General features: G+C 36.0%; 1 protein-coding gene across 5 annotated transcripts in view; it reads right to left on the minus strand.

Annotated features, from left to right (window-relative positions):
* Positions 1-25,750, minus strand: part of LOC106623160 (lysosome membrane protein 2) — a 165,410-nt gene that overhangs the window by 66,136 nt on the left and 73,524 nt on the right. For all 5 annotated transcript variants that reach the window (XR_011396164.1, XM_070108908.1, XM_070108906.1 and 2 more), the window contains one exon: positions 12,330-12,599. Coding sequence is in view for 4 of the 5 variants with exons in the window: in XM_070108908.1 (XP_069965009.1) it covers positions 12,330-12,599 (270 nt within the window). In the remaining variant the exon portion in view is untranslated. The remainder of the gene's footprint in view (positions 1-12,329; positions 12,600-25,750) is intronic.

Raw genomic sequence — 25,750 nt, forward strand, 5'->3', positions numbered from 1 at the left:
AACTCGAAGTAATGAATATTGATAGGATATATTATTAACTAAATATTGTAATTACAAAAGGAAATGCATCCGATTTGATCTAGACTGACAAAAAAAACGACATTTTCACGTACACACTTTTATTATCGCCTTCAAAATAGACTCCTAAGCCAACAAGCATGAAAACGCTTAATACAATTTTCCATACACTTGTTATAAGCCTCGGCTGGGATGACCTTAAGTGCCTTCAGCAAATTTTGGTTATTTTGGTTTCGGCTCATTTGCTGTTGGCTTGTTTCGACGTCATATTCATAAACCACGTGTCATCACTAGTCATAACGCGTTTTCGTAACGTAAAAGAAGAAAAAAAATTAAAGATAACACGGGTCAACAAAAAAATAATTGTTGCTAGTCCTAAACTTTATACTATGATTTTTCGATTATTTAGATACAAAAACGAAAAGGATATACTTTTTTTTGGTATAAAGTTTGCTTTGCGATAGTTATAATAATAATACACTTTATTAAATTTTTTTTAAAAATTTTAATTAGTTGTAATACATTCAAAAATACCGCGAGATTGGAGTGGAGTTTTTATATTCAGAGAGTGCCTCCAGATGGCACTCAAGTGATAAATAACATTTAAACCACAGATTTTGAGAAAATTCGTTTAATTAGTTTCCTGACCACAAAAGCAAAGTTTTGAAGGTCATATATTATATTTTTTTTTTGTGTATTTGTGACCTAAACTAAAGAAATTTTACACTTTCAAGTCGAGGTCAAATTTCGTGTTGACCCGTATAATTGAGTAGTAAAAGTGTCCTTATAAATTAAAATTGAACAGTCTACATAATCTGAAATTAGTGGGGCTTTCTCTAATAATTCAAGAAAACCAACAAAGCATAAAATCTAAGGCTTTAAGTGAAAAAGAAAGAAACTTAACACACAAGAGGTTAGGTTTTTTAAGCGCTAGGATATTGAAAAATGTGCGTCGATGAAAAATGGCTTTCGTGGCAACAAACAAAAAGTAATATAGAAAAGAGGGATTTTTAATAGACAGGGCCAATGAAACAGGAAGCGATGAGTTCAAAGTGGTGTTTTGGAATGTTGCAGGCTTAGGTAAAAAAAATATGGATTTTTGGAATTTTCTTAGACAATATGATGTATCGGTTTAACTGAAACATGGGTAGAAAGTAAGGGATGGGAAAAATTTGCGAAAAGACTCCCAAAAGAGTACGAGTGGAAGGGTAAAGCAGCGAAAAGAGCAAAAAAAAGAAAGGGAGAGCTAGTGGTGGCATAATAACTGGGGTAAGAAAAGACATTGGAGTTGAAGATAATAATTTTGAGTTTGATGTGGCAGTGAAAAATGTTGTCAAAATAGTGGATGATAAGTGTGGAATATGGACAGTCTACAATCAAGGTAAAATTAAAAAAGTGCTAAAAGACATATGTGAGGAATGGAACAAGTGAAAATCATCGTAGGGGGTGATCTCAATGCAAGAACAGGTCACAAAGGTAGCTTATACGTAGGACCCGAAGAAGAGGGTATACAAAGACAATCAAGAGACAACAAGTGCAACGAGAGAAGGTGAGCTACTAATTAGTATTATAGAAGAAGAAGGGTGGTGAGTACTGAATGAAAACACAAATGGTGATGAAGACGGAAGTTTCACCAGAGAACTTAAAAGTTGTTTTAAGTTCTCTGGTTTCACATTTCTTGCTGAATCAGGACAGTCTGTGATTGACTACGTAATAATAGGTGTTGAAGACTTAGTACAGGTAAAAGAATTTAGAGTGTTGGATAGAGTTTAATCAGACCACATGCCCATAATATGTAAATTGAAAAGTAAACTAGCCCACAAAAGAAAGAAAGAATCAACAGTATCTGGAGAAAAAATAGTGTGGGATGATGACAGCAAAACGAAATTCCAACTTGCTACTATAAATAATGTATTCAGTGAAGATGCTACCATCAATAGAAACAAGGAAGAATTGAAAGAAGTCATGAACAAAAATATGTGTAAGAAAACATGGAAAAGGAAGGTAGATGAAATTCAGCAGAAACTAGTAGAAGGGATAAGTTCGGATGTAAACAAACATGTTATACTCTCGCACAGTCAAATGGTATACTCGTTTTAGATTTCTTTGTGGGTCTTGCCGCCTTGTTCTATGTTGACCGATATTTTCGATAAAAAGTCAACTATTGGCACTGGGGTCCACATTTTCAGTACCTAGGGGCTTGAACAGTTTTGGTTCAATTTAGATAATTTTTGGTCACAAGGTGGCATACTTTAAACGTATTATTCACGCAAAGTTTTACGCCGATATAATCATTGTTACTTGATTTGCATATCAAATGGAATTGAAAATGGTGTTATATGGGAAATAGGCGTGGTTGTAGTCTGATTTCGCCCATTTTCGTACTATACCATAGAAATATGAAAAGAATATTATGTACCGAATTTGGTTGAAATCGGTTGAGCAGATTCCAAAATATGGATTTTCCCCTAAAAGTGGGCGTGGCACCGCTATCTAAATTTAAACGTGGTTCTCATTAAACCATCTTATACCATCCCAGAGATAAAATTGAATGTCTCTGACTTGTTTAGTTCTTGATTTATCGCGCCTTTAGAAGTTTTTAACAGTACCGTTATATGGGGAGTGTCGGGGTTTTCGCCCGATTTCACCCATTTTCACACCGCCGATAGAGATGCTAAAAGCATTTGTTCCCAGTGAATTTTGTTATTATAGCTTCATTGGTATAGGATATATGCACATTAAACTTATTGGGGGCGGGACCACGCCACCTTTAAAAAAATTTTTAACTAAAGATGCCCCTCCCTAATGTGATCCTGTATACCAAATAAGAGTCTTGCATCTTGTTGTGGAGCTTAGTTATGGCAATTTATTTGTTTTTGATTAATGGCGTTTTGCGGGCGTGGCAGTAGTCCGATTACGCCCATCTGCAATACCAACAGTCTTACGGTACCAAGAAACATGTGTACAAAGTTTCATAAAGATATCTCAATGTTTACTCAAGTTACAGCTTGCACAAACGGACGAACGGACGGACGGACGTCACCCGGATTTCAACTCGTCTCTTCGTCCTGATAATTTATATATATATAACCTTATATCTAACTCGATTAGTTTTAGGTGATACAAACAACCGTTAGGTGAACAAAACTATTATACTCTGTAGCAACAAGTTGAGAGGCACGGCCAAGCAACCAAAGAATATTACTTGAAAGAAAGAAAGGAGTTCCGAAAACTATGCTTTAAAAAAGAAAGTAAAATGAAAGAAAACGAGATTGCAGAAATAAAAAACGCAAATACTGAAAAGAAGGTGTGGCAGAACATCAATAAATATAGGAAGTCTTCGTTAGAAATAAGCAAAGACATCCCCATGGAAAAGTGGTGTGAACATTTTAGACTCGTGTTGAATGGAGAACAAGCAAATATGGCAGGCAATTGGAATAGAGAAGAAGACAAAGATGAAGAAAAGGAAGAAGATTTAACAGCTGAGGAAATAACAAAAACATAAGAAAACTAAAGAGGAAAAAAGCTACTGGTGAAGATGGTATCCGAAATGAAGCATGGGTTTTTGCACAAGGTAATACTCAACAAGAGATATGCAACCTAATAAAAAGGATATGGCGTGGAGAAGGAATACCTGAACACTGGAAATCTAGGCTTGTTACGCCCCTGCAGAAAAGGCGATAAAGAAAGCGAAAGAGCAGAGGAACAATCGACAATATCTACATATTAAGACACGCAGTTGAAAAAGAACCTGAACTAAGGAACAGGGGAAACTCTTTGCTTTTTTCGTAGACTTAAAAGCTGCTTTTGACAGCGTTGACAGGAAAGTGCTCTGGAGCGCAATGGACAGGGCCAATGAAACAGGAAGCGATGAGTTTAAAGTGGTGTTTTGGAATGTTGCAGGCTTAGGTAAAAAAAATATGGATTTTTGGAATTTTCTTAGACAATATGATGTATCGGTTTAACTGAAACATGGGTAGAAAGTAAGGGATGGGAAAAATTTGCGAAAAGACTCCCAAAAGAGTACGAGTGGAAGGGTAAAGCAGCGAAAAGAGCAAAAAAAAGAAAGGGAGAGCTAGTGGTGGCATAATAACTGGGGTAAGAAAAGACATTGGAGTTGAAGATAATAATTTTGAGTTTGATGTGGCAGTGAAAAATGTTGTCAAAATAGTGGATGATAAGTGGGTAATATGGACAGTCTACAATCAAGGTAAAATTAAAAAAGTGCTAAAAGACATATGTGAGGAAGGGAACAAGTGAAAATCATCGTAGGGGGTGATCTCAATGCAAGAACAGGTCACAAAGGTAGCTTATACGTAGGACCCGAAGAAGAGGGTATACAAAGACAATCAAGAGACAACAAGTGCAACGAGAGAAGGTGAGCTACTAATTAGTATTATAGAAGAAGAAGGGTGGTGAGTACTGAATGAAAACACAAATGGTGATGAAGACGGAAGTTTCACCAGAGAACTCAAAAGTTGTTTTAAGTTCTCTGGTTTCACATTTCTTGCTGAATCAGGACAGTCTGTGATTGACTACGTAATAATAGGTGTTGAAGACTTAGTACAGGTAAAAGAATTTAGAGTGTTGGATAGAGTTTAATCAGACCACATGCCCATAATATGTAAATTGAAAAGTAAACTAGCCCACAAAAGAAAGAAAGAATCAACAGAATCTGGAGAAAAAATAGTGTGGGATGATGACAGTAAAACGAAATTCCAACTTGCTACTATAAATAATGTATTCAGTGAAGATGCTACCATCAATAGAAACAAGGAAGAATTGAAAGAAGTCATGAACAAAAATATGTGTAAGAAAACATGGAAAAGGAAGGTAGATGAAATTCAGCAGAAACTAGTAGAAGGGATAAGTTCGGACGTAAACAAACATTTTATACTCTCGCACAGTCAAATGGTATACTCGTTTTAGATTTCTTTGTGGGTCTTGCCGCCTTGTTCTATGTTGACCGATATTTTCGATAAAAAGTCAACTATTGGCACTGGGGTCCACATTTTCAGTACCTAGGGGCTTGAACAGTTTTGGTTCAATTTAGATAATTTTTGGTCACAAGGTGGCATACTTTAAACGTATTATTCACGCAAAGTTTTACGCCGATATAATCATTGTTACTTGATTTGCATATCAAATGGAATTGAAAATGGTGTTATATGGGAAATAGGCGTGGTTGTAGTCTGATTTCGCCCATTTTCGTACTATACCATAGAAATTTGAAAAGAATATTATGTACCGAATTTGGTTGAAATCGGTTGAGCAGATTCCAAAATATGGATTTTCCCCTAAAAGTGGGCGTGGCACCGCTATCTAAATTTAAACGTGGTTCTCATTAAACCATCTTATACCATCCCAGAGATAAAATTTAATGTCTCTGACTTGTTTAGTTCTTGATTTATCGCGCCTTTAGAAGTTTTTAACAGTACCGTTATATGGGGAGTGTCGGGGTTGTCGCCCGATTTCACCCATTTTCACACCGCCGATAGAGATGCTAAAAGCATTTGTTCCCAGTGAATTTTGTTATTATAGCTTCATTGGTATAGGATATATGCACATTAAACTTATTGGGGGCGGGACCACGCCACCTTTAAAAAAAATTTTAACTAAAGATGCCCCTCCCTAATGTGATCCTGTATACCAAATAAGAGTCTTGCATCTTGTTGTGGAGCTTAGTTATGGCAATTTATTTGTTTTTGATTAATGGCGTTTTGCGGGCGTGGCAGTAGTCCGATTACGCCCATCTGCAATACCAACAGTCTTACGGTACCAAGAAACATGTGTACAAAGTTTCATAAAGATATCTCAATGTTTACTCAAGTTACAGCTTGCACAGACGGACGAACGGACGGACGGACGTCACCCGGATTTCAGCTCGTCTCTTCGTCCTGATAATTTATATATATATAACCTTATATCTAACTCGATTAGTTTTAGGTGATACAAACAACCGTTAGGTGAACAAAACTATTATACTCTGTAGCAACAAGTTGAGAGGCACGGCCAAGCAACCAAAGAATATTACTTGAAAGAAAGAAAGGAGTTCCGAAAACTATGCTTTAAAAAAGAAAGTAAAATGAAAGAAAACGAGATTGCAGAAATAAAAAACGCAAATACTGAAAAGAAGGTGTGGCAGAACATCAATAAATATAGGAAGTCTTCGTCAGAAATAAGCAAAGACATCCCCATGGAAAAGTGGTGTGAACATTTTAGACTCGTGTTGAATGGAGAACAAGCAAATATGGTAGGCAATTGGAATAGAGAAGAAGACAAAGATGAAGAAAAGGAAGAAGATTTAACAGATGAGGAAATAACAAAAACATAAGAAAACTAAAGAGGAAAAAAGCTACTGGTGAAGATGGTATCCGAAATGAAGTATGGGTTTTTGCACAAGGTAATACTCAACAAGAGATATGCAACCTAATAAAAAGGATATGGCGTGGAGAAGGAATACCTGAACACTGGAAAACTAGGCTTGTTACGCCCCTGCAGAAAAGGCGATAAAGAAAGCGAAAGAGCAGAGGAACAATCGACAATATCTACATATTAAGACACGCAGTTGAAAAAGAACCTGAACTAAGGAACAGGGGAAACTCTTTGCTTTTTTCGTAGACTTAAAAGCTGCTTTTGACAGCGTTGACAGGAAAGTGCTCTGGAGCGCAATGGAGAAAAGTGGAGTAAGGCATGGTCTAATCCAAATGACAAATAAGATTTCATGGTAAGCGATCGGAGGAATTCTGGACAAAGGATGGAGTAAAACAAGGATGCCCCCTAAGTTCTACACTCTTCATAATATTAATGGCTGATCTGGGAATAGACCTAAGTAAAGGAAAAACCGGCGGGGTTGTCATAGGAAAAGATCAAATTTAGAGCTTGGAATATACTGACGACATAGTGCTGCTAGCGACCAATGAAGGAGAGTTAAAAAAGATGATCAAGAGACGAGAGAAATATTTAAATAAGAAAAAGCTGATACTGAATGAGAATAAGTCCAAGGAAAACTGACTGGTTCTGGATAGGAAGACAGCTGGAAGAAGTAAATGAATTCACCTACTTGGGGTACCTCTTCAAAAGCAGCGGAAAAAATAGAGCTCATATCAAAGAAAGAGTCAAAAAGTCCGTTATAGTGATTTAACATACTTGAAGTATAGGTGACCGTCTTTTCAAGAAAGACTATCTAAGGATAATACAAATGTTTGACAGCCTTGTAGTCAGTATAATGGCATATGGAGCCGAAATATGGGGGTGGGAAAATGTTTAAGAGATCGAAAAAATTCAGAAGAAGTACCTCAAGTGATCACTTGGATTAGAAAAATGTACACCGGACTGCATTTTGCTGGAAGAGACTAAACGAGAAAAGCTAAGACTAAATTCGCGAAACTGGCTATTAATTACGAAAGCAAAATTATTGAAAAAGATGGCCTGGTCAAAGGTTGCCTGGTGGAGAGATGCAGAGGTAGAGGATGTAAGCTGAGCCTGAACTACAGAACGAAGTTTTTAAATGAATGTGGACTCAGTCAAGAAGAAGTTGATGCAATAAGAGATAGATCAGTTGGATATGAAGTCAAAACGCAAGGAATGGATGTACAAAGGCAGCTACAGTGGAACAAAATCGAAAAGCTGAGGTACAACCAAAGATACTTAACTATATACTCAGGCGAAGTCCCAGAATACTTAAAAGTTAGCGAAGATTACGCGTTAATTGCAAAAGCTAGATGTGGAACGTTAGAAAGCGCAAATAAAAAATGGGCTGACGACAAAGTAAAAGCCTGTTGGTTGTGTGGTACAGGCAAAGATTCAATTGATCACTGGAGACAAGAATGCACAGAAACTCAAAAACCGTATTATCAACAGAGGAAATCCTGAGCGTTGAAGGTGAGAGGCAGCAGTAACCTGGTTGAAAAAAGTTTAAAACAAAGAAGACCTAAAGTATCTTAGAGACGGGCAGTGCAATTTAAAATATTTAAAAATTTAAATTAAAGTTTTAAAGACATTCCAAAGTATATTATTTAAAGATTATTTATTGATTCAAAATGTTATTTAAAGACTTAAAGATTTAAAGATTTTTTAAATTAATCGTTCTAACCATATTTTTAATAATAATAGTTAATAACTAATAATTAATATTTAATAAGAATAGAATAAAAGGTAACATGTATCTAAGTCCTGTTTCTAGGCCCTGGTGGCTGATATAACTAAAATAAAAATAAAATACAAAAAAATGGATTAGCATAAACGCCATTAAAATACTTCATGTTTTTATATTGTAAATTTAATGAACTCATGAATCCTTTATATTATAAATTTTGATTTTTCGCGGGCTGTGTACATTCGATTTTGATATTGTGTTTTTGTTATAATCGGACACATATGTTTTTCATGTGCTTGCATTAGGAGCCAATGTCGGCTAGTAGTTTATTTTTAACAACAGAAAAGGTTAGTCACGTTTTTGCGTGCTCTTCGATTGTAGACTTTTGGAAAAATGGGTCAAAGAATATGTATTAAAAATGAAATAAAGTGCTACAAGGAACTTGAAATGTTGGCTGTGGTATTCGCTGTGTCAACTTTGTACGCTTCCACGCTTTACAGAAGGCCTAGAAGATGTTGATGACGATAAGCATCCTGGAGGTGCGACTACGTCAACAAGCGAAGAAAACATCGAAACATTGAAAAAATTTGTTCTTGAAAATCGTCGAATATTATGGATGTCTGCAGAGGATGTTGGCATATCATTTTAGGCATGAAACGTGTGGCAGGGAAGTTTGTCATCATCAGGATAATGTACCAACACACACATCAATGCTTATTCGTGATTCTTTGGCCAAAACCAAACCGTAATCATGCCTCAACCACCGTATTCACCAAATTTGGCGCCCTGCGCCTTTTCCTTTTCCCAGAACTGAAGAAACCAATGACAGGAAAGAGTTTTGCCACAACTGATGAGATCAAGTCAGAATCGAAGTAAAAGCTGATGGCCATACCGAAAAGGGCATTTAAGAAGTGCTTCGAGGATTGGAAAAAGCGTTGGCACAGGTGAATTTTATCCTTGGGGGATTACTTTGAAGGCGACAAAATAAATATTGATGAATTAATAAGCACTTTTCAAAAAAATTCAAAATTAACATTTTCCTTGGAATACATCTCGTATTTATTGTGTTATATATTTTAATTTAATTATTAAATTATAGCTTAATCTCTCCTTTAAAAAAAACGGTTGCGCCGAGGTTATAACACCCTTCACAAATACAAAAATTTCATTTAGGAACTTAATTTCGATCATTCAGTTTGTATGGCGGCTATACGCTATAGTGGTCCGATCTAAACAATTTTTCGGAAAATTTTCTGTACAAGCACCTGATTCCGATAATTCAGCTTTTATGGTAACTATATAATTCCGACAAATAAGTAGCTTGAGGAAAGTACGTGAGCCAAATTCCAGATCGATGTCTCAAAAACTGAGGGACTAGTTCGCGTATATATAAAAAGACAGACAGACGACTCAGCTCGTCATGCTGAGCATTTATATATATATATATATATATATAGATTATAGGGTCTCCGAGTTAGGTTGGCAAAAATACCTTACTGAAGGCTCTCCGAGGATGCCACCTGGTAATAGATACCAAAGTATCACGATGTAGGCAGGGTAACAGTAACTTTTCATTTGGGTGTTCGTTGCTCCTTAATAGCACAGCCTTCAGATGGAGTACAGAAACGACTGGATCAAGGTGTCACGCGACCCGCGCCGAGCATCTTCCAGGCTGGGGGTCCTTAAATAGCCCAGTTTGAAACGGAGCTTACGGCTGCACCATCAAACCGGACCAGATAATGCAGCTAATCAGAGCTTGCAACCCAAATCTCCTTTCTGAGGGATGGAGATTCGTTAAGGCCTTCGAGGACCCCGTAGCGGAGTCTAGCATGAAGAAAAAGGGTCATAATGTAGATTCTGTTACTGCTAACAAAATAATTCATAGAACCGCTAGCGAAAAGTGGCGTAAAATGCATGTAGACAGACTCTCTAAATTACATACTGAGAGAGAGCTTCTGAGCGATTCACGAGAAGACAATAGTTAATGTGTCTTCTTTAATTTAATCTCCATCAGAGCAAATTAGCTTATCTACCCCTAATGAACCGCATGGCGACATAACAGCCTGAGTTTTGCTCATTCAGGAGCTATGGGATAATGGAGGGACATGAAAACTGAGAAAACCGACCTAAGGTCAGGACATGTGTAATGGCAAGTAAAAACATTAATGTTTTTATGTTACATAACTATTGTAACCAGGCCACCATGGTAGAAAGCTGGGAGACGGACAAAAATAAATACCGCCTGGTATCAAAAGATTAGTTGCTCTTTAACTATTCACTAGATACAAAGTTTTTGTTATGCAATATAAGTAATATGTCAACATTTATAATAAGAAACGGACAGGAAATATTAGACATAACACTCATGTCGGAAGAACTAATGAATAAGTTGACCCAATGGAGAGTTCTTGAAGAACGTTCCTTTTCGGATCACCGCTTAATGTACGTATAATAGAAGAGAATGTAGGGAGGGTAGAAAATTTCAGGAATCATAGGAAAATGAACTGGCAAGTGTACTAGCAAGAACTAAAAAACATATTCCTATGATTCCCCTATTCCAACCCGAGAACAAAGAGGACCTCGTTAAACAATTGACGGAATTATGCCGATAAGCATCAAAGGTATCCAATAACACGTAGGAGGGGAAGAATTGGGCCCTTGTCTTCCGAACTTAAGAACTTACAGAAAGATCTTTTTGTAGTGAAGAAGAAGAAGTGAAGGGTCTTTAGGCCTGCTAATGAATACTTCCTTTGCTGGCAGCTCTGAAAACCATACGGTTGAGTATACACTACACAATAAGTAGACAGTTTCCATTCCTGTAGATATAGTGTCAGAAGATTGGACGATAAGCATTTTCAAGTCCTTCAAATCGCCGAGATCCGACGGTTTATTTTTATATCAGTCCCATAGCCATGTAAAAACCTGATTAACAACTATTCTTAAGGGGGCGTTACAATTAAACTATATTCCCTCGTTATGGAGAAAAGTCTAAGTAATATATGTACCAAAAGTGGGAAAAAGCTCATATACTAGTCCAAAGGATTTCAGGCCAATTAGTCTTTCCTCAATTCTATTAAAAACGTTGAAAAGACTAATAGAAATACATATAAGAAGCAATTAATACAGAAAAAACTGTTAGTTTTGCAGCATGCGTATACTAAAGGAAAATGCGCAGAAACAGCACTAAGCTCAGTGGTAGCAGAGATTGAAAAATCTTTGGAGGTAAAAGAATACATACATCCCGCCTAAAACCATGCTTAGCCAGCTTGAAGATTTGGGCATATCTGAACCTCTCGTGAAATTAATTAAACAGATGCTCATGGGCAAATCAATTATTTCAACGCTGGCAACTTCAACGATGTGCAGATCTGTCCAAAGGGGTACGCCTCAAGGGGGTGTATTATCTCCAATTCTCTGGATCCTAACAATGAATAAAATGTTAGATCAAGAAAAGTATATTGGTACATGTTGTGGCCTACGCTGATGATGTGGGGGTTTCAGTTAGAGGTAAATTTCCGAATACCCTCGGTAATCTTATGCAAACAATATTAAATGACGATGGGCGTATCGTGCGGACTAAACTTCAGACTAACTAATTGAGCTCTCATATTTATTAAGGACAATTTGAAACTTTTCTATGTGTACCGACTATTATTTATTAGCTTAATATTTACGCTTTAGTGTTTTGATAAATAGATGATTGTTAAAGGAAGAAACTAATTAGTGCGCTTTTTTAAAAATACCATAAATCGGCTCAGCAAATTTGTATTGACCTCAACGGTCTTTTTCGACTTATTAGATGATTACAGGAGTTTTTTTTTTGATTTATAAAGGACTGTATATAACTATATACATTACCAAGGTAGGGATCGTATCATCTTAAGGATTAGCCGCTGAATCTAACCACAATAAGTACTGCGAAGCTGATAAATGAAAAAAAAAGTTGGAATTGCAAAATCTTATCAATAATCGTTCTACTTAGGATTATAATCAAGGCATTTTGGAGTTTTATTTCGGAAGCCCTGATTTCAAGAGAGTTGTGTTTGGTAGATACAAGAATAGTTTGTGAAGAATATATTTACAAAATAACGTATCTTTAAACACTTTTTAATACTAATAAAGTCAATATGATTTCGATCGACAGACTATATACAAGTGCTCAGAATTTATATATTGCATAAATATCGAAATTATTGAAGCTAGATGTACTTACATTCATTAATAAGCCGAAGTGAGTTGACCCTGTTCCAATGTCCAATGATACAATGCGATCACGATATCCCCACAAAAAATCATGTGCCGTAAGAGTCTTAAAAGCACCTTCGTCATATGCGTTAATAAAATTTATCGCTATAATTTTCTTCAATATGTTAATTTTTTCAATTTTAGTAGAAGCACTTATTAGGGGCACGTTAGGAAGCACAAATATGTCACGTTCTCCACATTCAGATTTTTCGGGTAGAAACTGGTAAGTTCTATGATCCTAGATATCACAAAAAAGTAATAAAAACATTTTTTATTAAAAAATACATACGTTAATACAAGAGTAAAGTTTAATAAATACATAAAGTGCAATTCTTTAATGTTTTCACACTTTTACTAATATTGGTGGTAGGGGGTGGCTGTGCTTATTACACTATTTTTAGTTATATAAGTTAAATGGAATTAAATTAATAACTGGATCTTATATTTTCTCTAGTTTGAGTGTGTATTTCTTCTATAGCTCATTAAAAGTTTAGCACACCAATTCTGACTCTTTTTTTATTGGTTAAAGATTTTTGATACACAAAAAAGCGGCTACTATCCACGACGAAGGGACCAAGTCGACTGTCTTCAAAGAACCTTAGTACAAAGGAAAAGGAGCATTCCAAGAGCGCCCAAAATCATATCAAGGTTACGCTCGATAATTTTGTAAGAATTACTTTTCAGATATTGAATTGAAATGCCCATACATTTTCTTTTTAAATTGTTTGTGAAACACTTCAAGTAGGAAAAAGATCACGATGAAAAGGGCATACTACCTAAGTTGTGAAATTAGAAGATAAAAAAATGTTTATTGTGTTACTAAATGTTACTTACATAAAGGTTCAATCAGAAGTTGGAAACTAAAGGCGTATAGAATCAATAACAAAAAATATTGGAAAAATCATAACATTATTTAACAAAACCCGAATGGAATTTATGGGAATGTTTCCTACTATAGCATTATAGTACAACTAAATAAACTTATACACTTTCCCAAGGATAATATCCTGATTCTATTAATTTTTTAGAAAGGACAGCGCTACTTTGCTGCCCTATTACGAATTTAAAACAAGAAGCGGAGACATATACAATTTTTTGATTGGTACCTAAGTCCAGTATAAGAAGATGTCAGTTGCCGGAATGATTGAAATTCGCACCACACCTCTGTAGATATTTTTGAACCAGAAGTAGGAAAAATAAAATTCTTCAAATTACCATATTATTAAAAGTAATTATCCATACTGATAAAAATTTAATGACAATTTATTAAAATGTAAATGTATCAACAAATACAAAGTTAATAATTTCTGAATCAATATTCCCGACATTTCGCTAAAAAAGAAAAATAAAGCAAAATAATCGTATTAATAAATGCCTAAACCTTTTTGCCAATCCCGACGAAAGGCTCACCTATACCACTGTCATCAAAGGTGAGATCTGGACAAGAATCGAAATCTCGTTTACAAACCATAACCATATTCAATGGTATTTAAAGACGAAATACAATTTTCCGTAAACAACGAAATATATGGATTTTCTCTATTACCTTTCGGTATTAAAATGCTCCATCCATATTCCAAAGAGAATAAGAAAACACTGTCAACATATAGAAAGCAATGAAATAAAGAGGAAAAATTGAAAAATATAGAATTATTATTTAAAACCCTAGAAAATGCAAATAAGAAAATCCAATTAAATAATTACATATGTATATACAGATTTCCAAAAAAGGAAGTAGAGTTCCTGAGATAAAAAAAATCAAATCTAAATATCTCCTAGGAGATATGTGGGCGGAAACGATGCCTCTAAGCTCCACAGCGTAGTGGTACCAGAGGATTTCGGAATATACTATAATAACCCCACGATTACCTTCCTCCCGCCTAACCGTCGCGAGGGGCGCAATCCGCATACGTGCGGAATTAGCCGAGTCAGAAAAGTCAAGAGAGTTTTTTAAGTGTTGAGATCTAAAACTGCTCAGCTACAGAAACAAAAATTTCAACAGCTAAGATTTATAGTTACGATATAATAAATTGTTACATTTTCATTTATTAAGAGAAATCAAAAAAGTTTTCTTAATTTTGAAAAGTGAGTCAGATAAGTCAAATGTGCTGGAATGAGAATTAAAATCATGACATATACGGCGGAATGGTTCGTTTAGTTAAAAATTTGATCTACAGGATTTTAACCGCAAAGGTCTAAACTACCTCGAAAAGCGAACCGGGATATTAAATTTAATTTCAGACAGGAGAAAAGAACTGCAAACTGTTCCATTCAAGATTTTCACGAAGAATATTATGCCAAGCATTTCCTAGACTAGAAAGTGTAGGTAGATTAATAAGTTTTAAACGACTAGTGTATGGAGGTAGACTTACCCTAGAACTCCATCGGAAATGCGCTAAGGCGAAAAGTACAAATTGTTTTTGAACAGACTTTAACTTGTCAGAATGGATGTGGTAGCTAGGGTTCCATACAACAAAGCCATATACCATTATTGGTCTAACCAAAGTTGTATAAAGTGTTTTAATAATATACGGATCTCTAAATTCTTTAGACCAACGTTTAACAAAACTGAGGACAGCTTTTGCTTTCAACACCATGGTATCAATATGAAGACTTAAATTAAGCTAAAGGTCCATATTAACTCTCAAATGAACATAGTTAAAAACTTGCTCCAGAATATGGTGTTTTATTACATAAAAGGAGGGGTGAGATTTGTCGAAACATCGAAAATGTTTAAGTCTGCTTGCAACAGACAACCTTTACTCAGTTGAAGAGTATGATTTAAAAAGCTTTATTCTATTACTGAGGAGATATCGTTAATAAACAACAAGAACAGAATCGGGCCAAGATGACTACCTTGCGGAACACCTGAAGAGACATTAATTGATCTGAAGGAGTATGCTCAAATATCACACGTTGTGTTCTACTGTAAAGATAAGAAGCTACTCACTTAAGAAATCTCGGCTGGAAGCCCAGCAGATCAAGTTTATTTATAAGTTTCGAGAGATTTACTTTATTAAAAGCTTCGCTAAAGTCTGTGTATATAACATCCGTGTGCTTCTGTTCCCTAAAACTCAATGATACATGGTTTACAAATTCAAGCAAGTTTGTTAGAGTCGATTTGCCTTTATGAAATCCATGCTGAAATGAGGAAATTAATGGAGAAATCAAAAAGGTTATATGGCCACTGATGATAGCTTTAAAAAGTTTAGGTATAACTGATAGTTTGGCGATACCTCTATAGTTTTCAATGTTGGATCTAAATCCACTTTTATGCAAAGGAATTATAAATGACTGTTTCCATATTGAAGGAAATATACCGTGTTTAAGAGAGGAATTAAATATCCTTGTCAAAAGCAAGTAAATATATTTGGCACTATTTTTTAGGAAGCATGAGGGTATCATGGCCGTAGCTAAAAGATGGTTTTAACTTATTTAATTTAAGTAGGACGTCTTCTTCAGAAATAATTGGAGCGTTAATTAAAGTATTCGTACACAGCACGTGCTGATAAGAAAAAGTTTTGGAAGAATTATTACAGTAGTTTGACTTGAAAAATTCTGCAAACATATTGGATATTATAACATTGTCACTTGAAATAATAGAATTGTATTTCATCGCGGACGGAAATTTGGAAATCCTGCGTTTGGTGTTGACGAAATCATAAAACGATTTTGGATTACTTACAATATTCTTTTTATACTCTCGCAACCTGTTGCTACAGAGTATAATAGTTTTGTTCACCTAACGGTTGTTTGTATCACCTAAAACTAATCGAGTTAGATATAAGGTTATATATATATAAATGATCAGGATGAAGAGACGAGTTGAAATCCGGGTGACTGTCTGTCCTTCCGTCCGTCTGTCCGTCCGTGCAAGCTCTAACTTGTGTAAAAATTGAGATATCTTTATGAAGCTTGGTAGACATGTTTCTTGGTACCGGGAGACGGTTGGTATTGCAGATGGGCGTAATCGGGCCACTGCCACGCCCATAAAACGCCATTATTAAAAAAAAAATAAATTGCCATAACTAAGCTCCGCAATAAGATACAAGACTGTCATTTGGTACACAGGATCACATTAGGGAGGGGCATCTGCAGTTAAATTTTTTTTTAAGTGGGCGTGGGCCCGCCCCTAATAGGTTTAATGTGCATATCTCCTAAGCCGCTAAAGCTATAATAACAAAAGGAGCAAATGTTTTTAAAACCTCTACCTACAGTGTGAAAATAGTTGAAATCGGGTGGCAACTCCGCCCACTCCCCATATAAGGGTACTGTTAAAAACTACTAAAAGCGCGATAAATCAAGCACGAAACACGCCAGAGACATTAAATTTTATCTCTGGGATGGTATGAGATAACTTTATAGGAACCGCGTTCAAAATTAGACAGTGGGCGTGGCACCGCCCACTTTTAAGTGAAAACCCATATCTTGGGATCTGCTTAACCGATTTCAACCAAATTCGGTGTATAACGTTCTTATTACGTCATAGTGCGAAATCGGACTACAACCACGCCTATTTCCCATATAACACCATTTTCAATTACATCTGATTCTTTCACTTTCCACTATGCATATCAAGGTAAATGATTATATCGGGGTAAAACTTTGCGTGAATAATACGTTTAAAGTATGCCACCTTGTGACCAAAAATTGAATCTGCATTATTTGCCATCTAAGTAGCACTATTTATTAAAGAAGCATGCTGCATGTATACAGATAAGGCCGAATGGGGTGGTATATAAGATAGGATTAAATAAATAAAGCAACTATTAACATAGACTATAATACATTTAAATTCAAATGAGTCAGTTCCTGGAACAAGAACATCTTCAGATGGAATAGAGGAATGCACAGCAAATATAACACCTCCACCGATTCTGTTCAGTCGATCAGATCAAAATATTTGAAATTCGCTGTTTAAAATCTCATTATCAAAAGTGTGAGGTTTTAACCAAGTTTCTGTAAATCCAATTATATGGAAATTAAAATTGGAACTGTTTAAATACAAGTCAGTTAATTTTGTATTAAGACCTCTAACATTTTGATAATAAATAATTAGCGAATTTTTACCACTCAGGTTCTTATATTGGTGGTTGCTTTTGGTAGTTCAACAATGTTTTCAGTATGACTTCTAAGTTTTGGCTTAAAACCGCGTACAAAAGCCCCAGGTGGCCTGAATGAGCTAAGATCTTTTTGAATGTTTCAAGAGATACGTCTATTTTAAACAATGATATACTTCTCTCATAATTGAAGTTAAATTTACGGATATTGATATCATCAATTTTTAAACGTGAAGGTATCTTTGGCAAGTCTAGAAATATATATAGACTTTTTAGGTGGAATAACTACCAAATTTTTAACAGATGCTACTAAGCTATTAGGGGGAGCCTCTGGAATTGTGAGACACTTATTAGACGTTGATTAGAAGTTGGCGTTCTCTTCTGTACAGAAGAATTAAGTGTCTCTTCATCGGAAGGACGATTACGTTTAGGAGCAGGTTTGGAGGATTCGTGATAATCATTCAGGAACTTAAAAGATTTGAAAAATTTTTTGTAGTGCCTAAATTTTTCAGTGAGGGTTAGAAGATCTCGACCGATTCCGTTAAAGCCATTGCGTGTCTCCTTAACTTTAAATCGATCAATTTCAATATATCTACAATTTAAACAGGACCAATACAATCCCTCACAGTCGAGAATAGAATCTAAGATTCTACCTGTCAGTCCAGCACATTTAATATTGTCCATCACAAAGCCAGCATGAAACGTAGCGATCTGACTCGCCTTTAATGTTACAGTTGGGGAAGTGACAAGACATAATAAAAAACAAGAATGAAGATCAAATAAAAGAGTAAGTAAAACAAAATCTAATATATATATAAAAAATTAATTTATAGTTAATAATATATTAATAATAATAAATTCAATTAAGAAGAAACGCAAAAATAATAGAAGTTTTTTTATCAAAGTTCAAAACCAAGACAGTTTGAAAAAGCAATATGCGAGCAGTTTTAGATGCACTGGAACATATAAAAAATCTACACGCAACACAGCTGCGAATAAAGAAGTAAATGAGATAAATAAGAAAGAAAATAGAATAAAATAAAACAAAATTAAACAAAACGCTGACTCGGCAATAAAAATTCGAAAATTTAAACTTTTTGATAATGCACAAAACTTAAAAACATTTAATACTTAGCTTGCAACACAGAGTCAAATCACTAAATATTGCATTAAATCACTAAAAAAATCAGTTAAATTTGAAGTAAAATAAAACACAAAAGTTCACAGCCAAAAAAATTACAGCTTTATAGCTTGAAGTGTTGCCACCTTATTAATCTAAATATCTGTTCAGCAATCTAGCGAATGTTGCTCTAAAAATTAGCCGAAACCGCAATAAACAAAATTCGTTTTTTTTCTGGTAGCAATGCTATTATAATATTTTAAGAAACACAGTTAAAACAAGTATGGCAGAGCTAGGTTCATATTTGAAAAGATCAAAGGCAGGGACAGGTATTCCAAACTTTATATTAAACAAGTAAGGAAGGGCTAAGTTTGGATGCAACCAAACATTTTATACTCTTGCAACTTGCAAGGATCAAAGCCGGATAAATGACTTCAGATGTTGGCAAAACTTTATATTAAAAAAATACTTCGAACGAATTCTACATTTATTATTCAACGAAATCCTGAATGGATTACAATTTGGTAATTTATTAACTTAATTTAAGGTCATATACCCACTTAGTTTTATTGTTATATTTCACTTCGCATCAGCTAAAATTATATTAAAAACATCTTCAAATGTGATATATGTGATATAAACTCATCCGGAGGTTAAATTTAATATAAGTATTGAGATGATGTGCAAAACGTCAACCAGAGGATAGGAATTCAATATATTAGGGATATGATGTTAATACGAAGGTTTACAAAAATTCTTACATATTCAGCACTAAATCATTAATACAATTTTATAATTTTATGAGGGCACACGGATGCACCGTTGTTAGAAAAACACGCTCCCACAATTTTATTAAGATAACTCAAATATATCCGATATAAAGTCAGACGGGAGTTCGAGAGTATTGATCCGATTTAAACCATATTTGACATACAGACATAGTATTCGTAAGAAAGTCAACAAAGGACACTCCACACATCCACATCTTCGGTATATGGAGGATTGAACAGTTATGGCCCGATTTTGAAAATTTTAAGACTCGAGATGGCATATCTTTAAGACAGTCTTTTTGCAAAGTTTATGTTAATATATTCATTAGGTGTTGATTTGTATATTTGCACAGCAATATATACATATCAGGATAATGTCACTTGTCAAATTTGTAATCGGTCAAGTAGTTCCCGAGATTTGGGTTTTCACCTAAAAGTGGGCGGTGAGTTATCGCACTTTTAGTAGTTTTATTCACAACCGAGGGCGGGGTTACCACTCGAATTGTGAATTTGCTTATTATAGCTTAGGAGATAAGCACATTAAACCTATTAAAGAGTAGAGCCAGGCCCACTATTTACAAAATGTTTAAACTGCACATGCCCCTTCCTAATGCGATTCGTTGTATCTTATTGTGGATCTTAGTTAGGCAATTTATTGGTTTTCGATTAATGACGATTTGTAGGCATGGCAGTGGTCTGATTACGCTCATTTACGATACCAACCGTCTTATGGTGCCAATAAACATGTGTGCCAAGTTTAAGCAAAATATTTCCATTTTTACTCAAGTTACAGCTTGAACAGACGGGAGGACGGACGGACAGATATTCACCCGGAATTCAACTCATTTCTTCATCCTGAACATTTATGTATATATATAACCCTAACATTAGTTTGAGGTGATACAAACAATCGTTAGGTGAACAAAACTATTATACTCTGTAGCAACATGTTGCAAGAGTATAAAAATGTTACGAAACAACTCAACATTTTTTGTTCGACGAAATCGTGAAAGGATTACATTCAAATTTGACATCTTATTAACTTATGTACACATATGATCAACCTAATTAACTCCAAAGGGAATATGGAAAACGTTAGCAAAAGATTGGGAAATCCCAATTTCATTCTAGACTAATTGATTATATGTATTATATTACATGGGAGCTTAGGTAATTCGTCGATCGATATTGCACATATTTGGCAAACAACTATAGTACTTATATAACCAATATTATGCCAAAGTTTGAGATTCTTATATAATTCTTATCAATTTTCTTATATGAGTTATGTGAGGCCTGGGATTATTTTAACCCGATTTTTTCTAGTTTTGGTATTACGATATATTTTTACCAAAAATAGAGGCTCCCTGAATTTCATTAAAAATCCGCACAAATTGACCATCAGATTAGGTATAAAGTTAAGCGGATATTTTAAAATCCGTATATTAGGTAGGGACTAGAGGAATTAATTTTATCTATATTAGGCAGGAAAATACACTGTTATTAGAAAGAGATTCTTTCTGAATTTCATTAAGATTTTTTACATATTCACCGATAGATGCGGTATGAAGTTAACTGGAAACCGGAAAATATTTATATTAGGTACATATATGGAAGCTAAGGGAAATATCGACCCGATTTTACCCATTTTTAGCACAAGGACAATTTGTCATCACAAAAATATTCTCCACGAATTTTAATACTAGAACTCAAAGATTGACTGATATGTTCGGTAAAAAATTTGCTGTCTGGGTCTTTGAAACGTTATAGTCCAATTTCGACAATTGTTGGAGTTAGATAAAATATGTACTTTGAGAACTGAAAATTCTCAAGCCTTTTTGAGAGGAAATAAAATGTTGGGATGCGCAACTAAAATAAAAAGTGCCAATTGCCTGTGCCTAAACGAAATGAAAATATCCGGTTAAGTCAAAAGACGTGCGTTCGCGAGTGTGGTTTTATTACAATATAATTCTTTATTTTACGTATATTATAATTTAGAATAAACCTTAACCTAACGGCTTAAACTAGTGGTAAGTATGTATTAGAAAAGGGATAAATATAATTATGTTTCAACAGTTTCGTTAATTCATTGTAAAATATTATTGTAATTGATGTGTTCTGTAATAAGTATAATAAAGGTAAGTATTTTTATAGCATAAAACATTTATAATTCATTTCGATTTAATGATTCAATTAATCTTTATTTTTTTTCAGTTTGTTTTAAACAAATATATTATTTTAGTTTCGAAGAGTTGCTTGACGCAACACCGGCCACCTTGACAGGATCATGATCCTTCAACATTGATGAGTAGCAGGGCGAGCTTGTGAATAAGACGCTTAATTGTGTCTGCCTTGGTTGCCACGTCTGCCATTTGTACCTTGCCGTCTTGCCCTTCTACGGTTCCGACGACTCGTCCTAGTACCCACTGCTGCGGTGGTATGTTGTCTTCGTGAACGAGGACGAGATCGTCGGGCTGAAGGTTCCGCTTCGGATACAACCATTTGTTGCGCTCCTGTAGGTTCGTAACGTACGTTATGGACCATTGTCGCCAAAACTGTTGCTTGAGACAGCAAACAAGTTACCATCTCTCACAGCAATGAATTGGGTCCGTTGCCACTTGTGCTGGTGGTAGTGCTCGGAGGGAGCGCCCTATGAGTAGGTGTGCTGGAGTTAGCGCTTCGCCGTCGTTGGGGTCCTGGCTGAACGGTGCGAGGAGTCGCGAATTCAGAAAGGCCTCCACTTCGGACTGCAGGGTTCCCCACTCTTCGGCAGTGAGCAACACGTTACCCATTGCGCGTACGATGAGGTGTTTGGCGGACTTCACTGTCCCCTACCATAATCCGCCGAAGTGTGGCGCCCTCGATGGTATAAAGACGAATTTGAACCCTTCTTCGGCGGCGGATCCCATTAGTTCTGGAGACTGGGACAACGCCTCCTTGAGTTAGCGCAGCTTGCGGTCGGCGCCGACGAAGTTAGTTGCGTTGTCGCTGTATATCGTCTGGAGCATTCCCCGGCGACTAAGGAACCTTTTCAGGGCGAAAATAAAGGAATTAGTCGATAAGTCAGAAATTAATTCTAAATGTACTGCTTTTGAAGTGAAGCAAACGAAAACTGCGATATACGTTTTCCCGGGTGGTCGACCGGGTATTTTTAATGTAGTATATATTGGACCATAAAAATCTATGCCACATATGAGAAAAGGTCGTAGCGTTCGAAGTCTTTCGACTGGCAAATTTTTCATTATTTGGGTTTGCAACTTCGGCTTGTAATGAAAACAGTGTGTACAGTTTCGAATGGTTCTACTGCATGCTTTTCTGGCATTAATCAGCCATATGCGTTCTTGAAAAAGCGCAACCAACGCTTTTGCCCCAGCTTGGTGATTTCAAATGTGCAGGAACCGTAAATAAGAGTTAACGAAATGCGCGTTTTTATTCAGTAATAAGGGAAATTTGGCATCGTATGGGAGAGGTGCATTTAATAGGCGACCTCCTACTCGGATTAATTTGAATGAAAGCGACATATTCGAGTACTCATGCAAAAACTAATTGAGTTTTGCAAGTTTGCGGGAAGCGTGGTGCGTCTGATCCATCGTAATAAGTATGCGACCACACGATTTTTTGATGAGAAGAGAATTTTTCGATTAGGTCCGTTATTGTGTTATCTTTCACGATTGCAGCTAGTGTAAATGTATTTTTCTTCTTCTCTAATTCTTCGTCTTCTGAGGAGAGTTAGAAGTGAGTGTTAAATGGCCATAAAGCGGGGTCTTCCAGGAGGAACTGTGGACCGCCATACCATATCGAATTATTTAATTCGTATACGTTACAACCCTGAGACACTTGATCCGCAGGATTTTGTTTTGTTGGGACATGTCGCCAACACACTTTGTCAGCCAATTCTTAGATTTCGGACACTCTATTTGCGACAAAGGTTTGTAATGTAGATGGATGTGTTTTAACCCAATGCAACACGATTTCAGAGTATGTCCAAAATGTAATATTCTCGAGTTGTCGACTCAACATAGGCACTACACGTGACCATAATTTGGCAAGAAGATGTGCCGCTGAGAGTTCGAGACGCGGAAGAGACTTGGTCTTCAGCGGAGCCACTCTAGACTTTGCAGTAAGCAGCATAAATTTGACACCACTAGCAGATTGGCTTCGTATGTTTATGCAGCATCCGTAAGGTCTAATTGAAGCGTCGGAGAAGCAATTTATTTGGTATATAGCACTCGACTCCAGGTTTACGTACCGAGGAATGCTAATTGATGAGAGCTGCAGTAGGTTGGCTTTGAAATTTTGCCAGCTAGTGTCAAGGCGCAATGGAATCGACTCATCCCAATCCAGTTTTTGGATCCAAAGCTCTTGCAATAAGATCTTTGCTTTGGCGACTATAGGGGCTAGTAATCCAAAAGGGTCGGACAGGCGAATGGAGACTGACAATATGTTTCGTTTAGTGGCTCGCAGATCATTAAAATTGGCATCCAAAACAAATCGAAACAAATCCTCTTTCGGCAACCAATGGATTCCTGTGTTTTAGTTGAGTTTTTTTCATTGAAGCTTAATGACTTTTCAATTTCGTCACTGTCGAAAAATTTAGGGTGGTTCGAAAACCACTTCGTTAAGGTGAATCCGGCCGAGTGTAATATTATATTTTGATAACCTCACTTCTTATAAGATCTAGAGACTCAAAATTTTCTAGTCCTGTTAATAAATCAGCAACATAAAAGTCTCTTTTAATGGCCAATGAACCGAGTGGAAACTTAGTTGTATTAGTATCGCTGAGCATTTGTAAACACCGTGTTGCGAGAAATGGTGAAGGCGCAGTGCCGTAAGTAACGGTGTTAAGTCGAAAAATCTGAATTTGCTCTGAGGGATGCTCTCTCCACACAATAAGCTGGCAGTTTCTATCTTCTTCATGCATAACTATTTGGCGGTACATTTTAGTAATGTCTGCCGTTAAAGCGTACTTGTGTAAGCGAAAACGAAGAAGAGTTGAGTATAATTCTTCTTGGATGGTTCGCCCTACCAAAAGTTCATTTAATGAAATTTGAGAATAGGTACGACTCGACGCATCTAAGACAACTCGTAATTTTGTTGTTGTGCTCTCTGGCCTCAAAACGCCTGAAGGTAATACTTGAGTTGTATGAACGAAAAACTTTTCACACTCTTTTTGTTCTGGTGTGAATTTATTGCCATTTATTTCTGAAGGAAGTTTCTCCAGAGCCCAAAATTTTTGGACTACTGAATTTATTGACGTTAAGTCTTCTTCCGCTTGCCATATAATGTGCTATTTTTGCCAGACACAATCCATCCCAAAAGAGTTTTCTGTATCGTTGGTTGATTAGAACCACTTTCAATTTGGCCAATAGCTAGCAGATCGAAAAAGGTTTTTGTTCCCACTAACATATCAATCTTTTGGGATTTTTGGAATTCTGGATCCGCCAATTTAATATTATGCGGAATTTTCCAGCCATTAACATTGATGTTATGGTCTGGATGATTTGCCGAAATACATCGCATAATCCAGAACTCCGCCGAAAATTCCAAACTATAATATTTACCCGAGACTTAAAAAACGCGCTTAATTTTGCCCCGACTTTCGTGTTGGAATTTCCAATTCCTATGCTATTTAACGTCCTGTTTTGACGACGAATCCACAATTTTTGGGCCAAATCCTTCTCATAAAGTTGACTTGTGAAACTCATTTCTCGGTTGCACAGATAGAGTTTTGAAAGTGGGACAGGCTGTTAAAAAATGGTCCTTTGATTTGCACTGCTAACAAGTTGGCTGCTTTGTATTTGCAGCAACTAGAGCTGACTACGTCCTGTCCATTTGCTTAATGTGACTCGCGCTGGCGGCGACTATGGGTCTCGTCTTTGAACACGATGCTCCTTCTGCTGATAGGTGCTGGTACCGTCTGTTCAAGGTAGCTTCACAATCCTTCCACAATGGGAGCTTGTCGTAATCCAGCTGTTCTTCCAACTTGGATCGGGTGATAGAGTCAACCTTTGTCATGACTATATGTATGATTATCGCATTTGTTATATGTTCCTCATTTCCCAACGATAGCAATGAGTGATAAACAGCTGACACTTCATCGATCAACGCTCTCAATGAAGGTGCTGATGGCTTTGGGATAGTTGGCAGCTTGAAAAGTTTTGAAATTGTATTAAAAAATATCAAACATTTATTATGGTAAACTTGTTTGAGACTTGACAATGCCTTCGGATAATTTTCATCCGACATTTAAAATGCCTTTGTCGTTCCCAAAGCTTCTCCAGATAGATAATTAACCAAATGGTTAAATTTTTCAATATCTGGGATATTTGGATCATTATGAACCAAACTCTCAAGCATAGCCTGGCTGTGAGATGTTACAAAGGATGTTTTGGCAATAGACGTTCTATTTTTTGCTAAAATTGTTTTAATTATTGACTTG

Source organism: Bactrocera oleae, chromosome 4 (genome assembly GCF_042242935.1).
Source record: "Bactrocera oleae isolate idBacOlea1 chromosome 4, idBacOlea1, whole genome shotgun sequence".
Taxonomy (NCBI): Eukaryota; Metazoa; Arthropoda; class Insecta; order Diptera; family Tephritidae; genus Bactrocera; species Bactrocera oleae.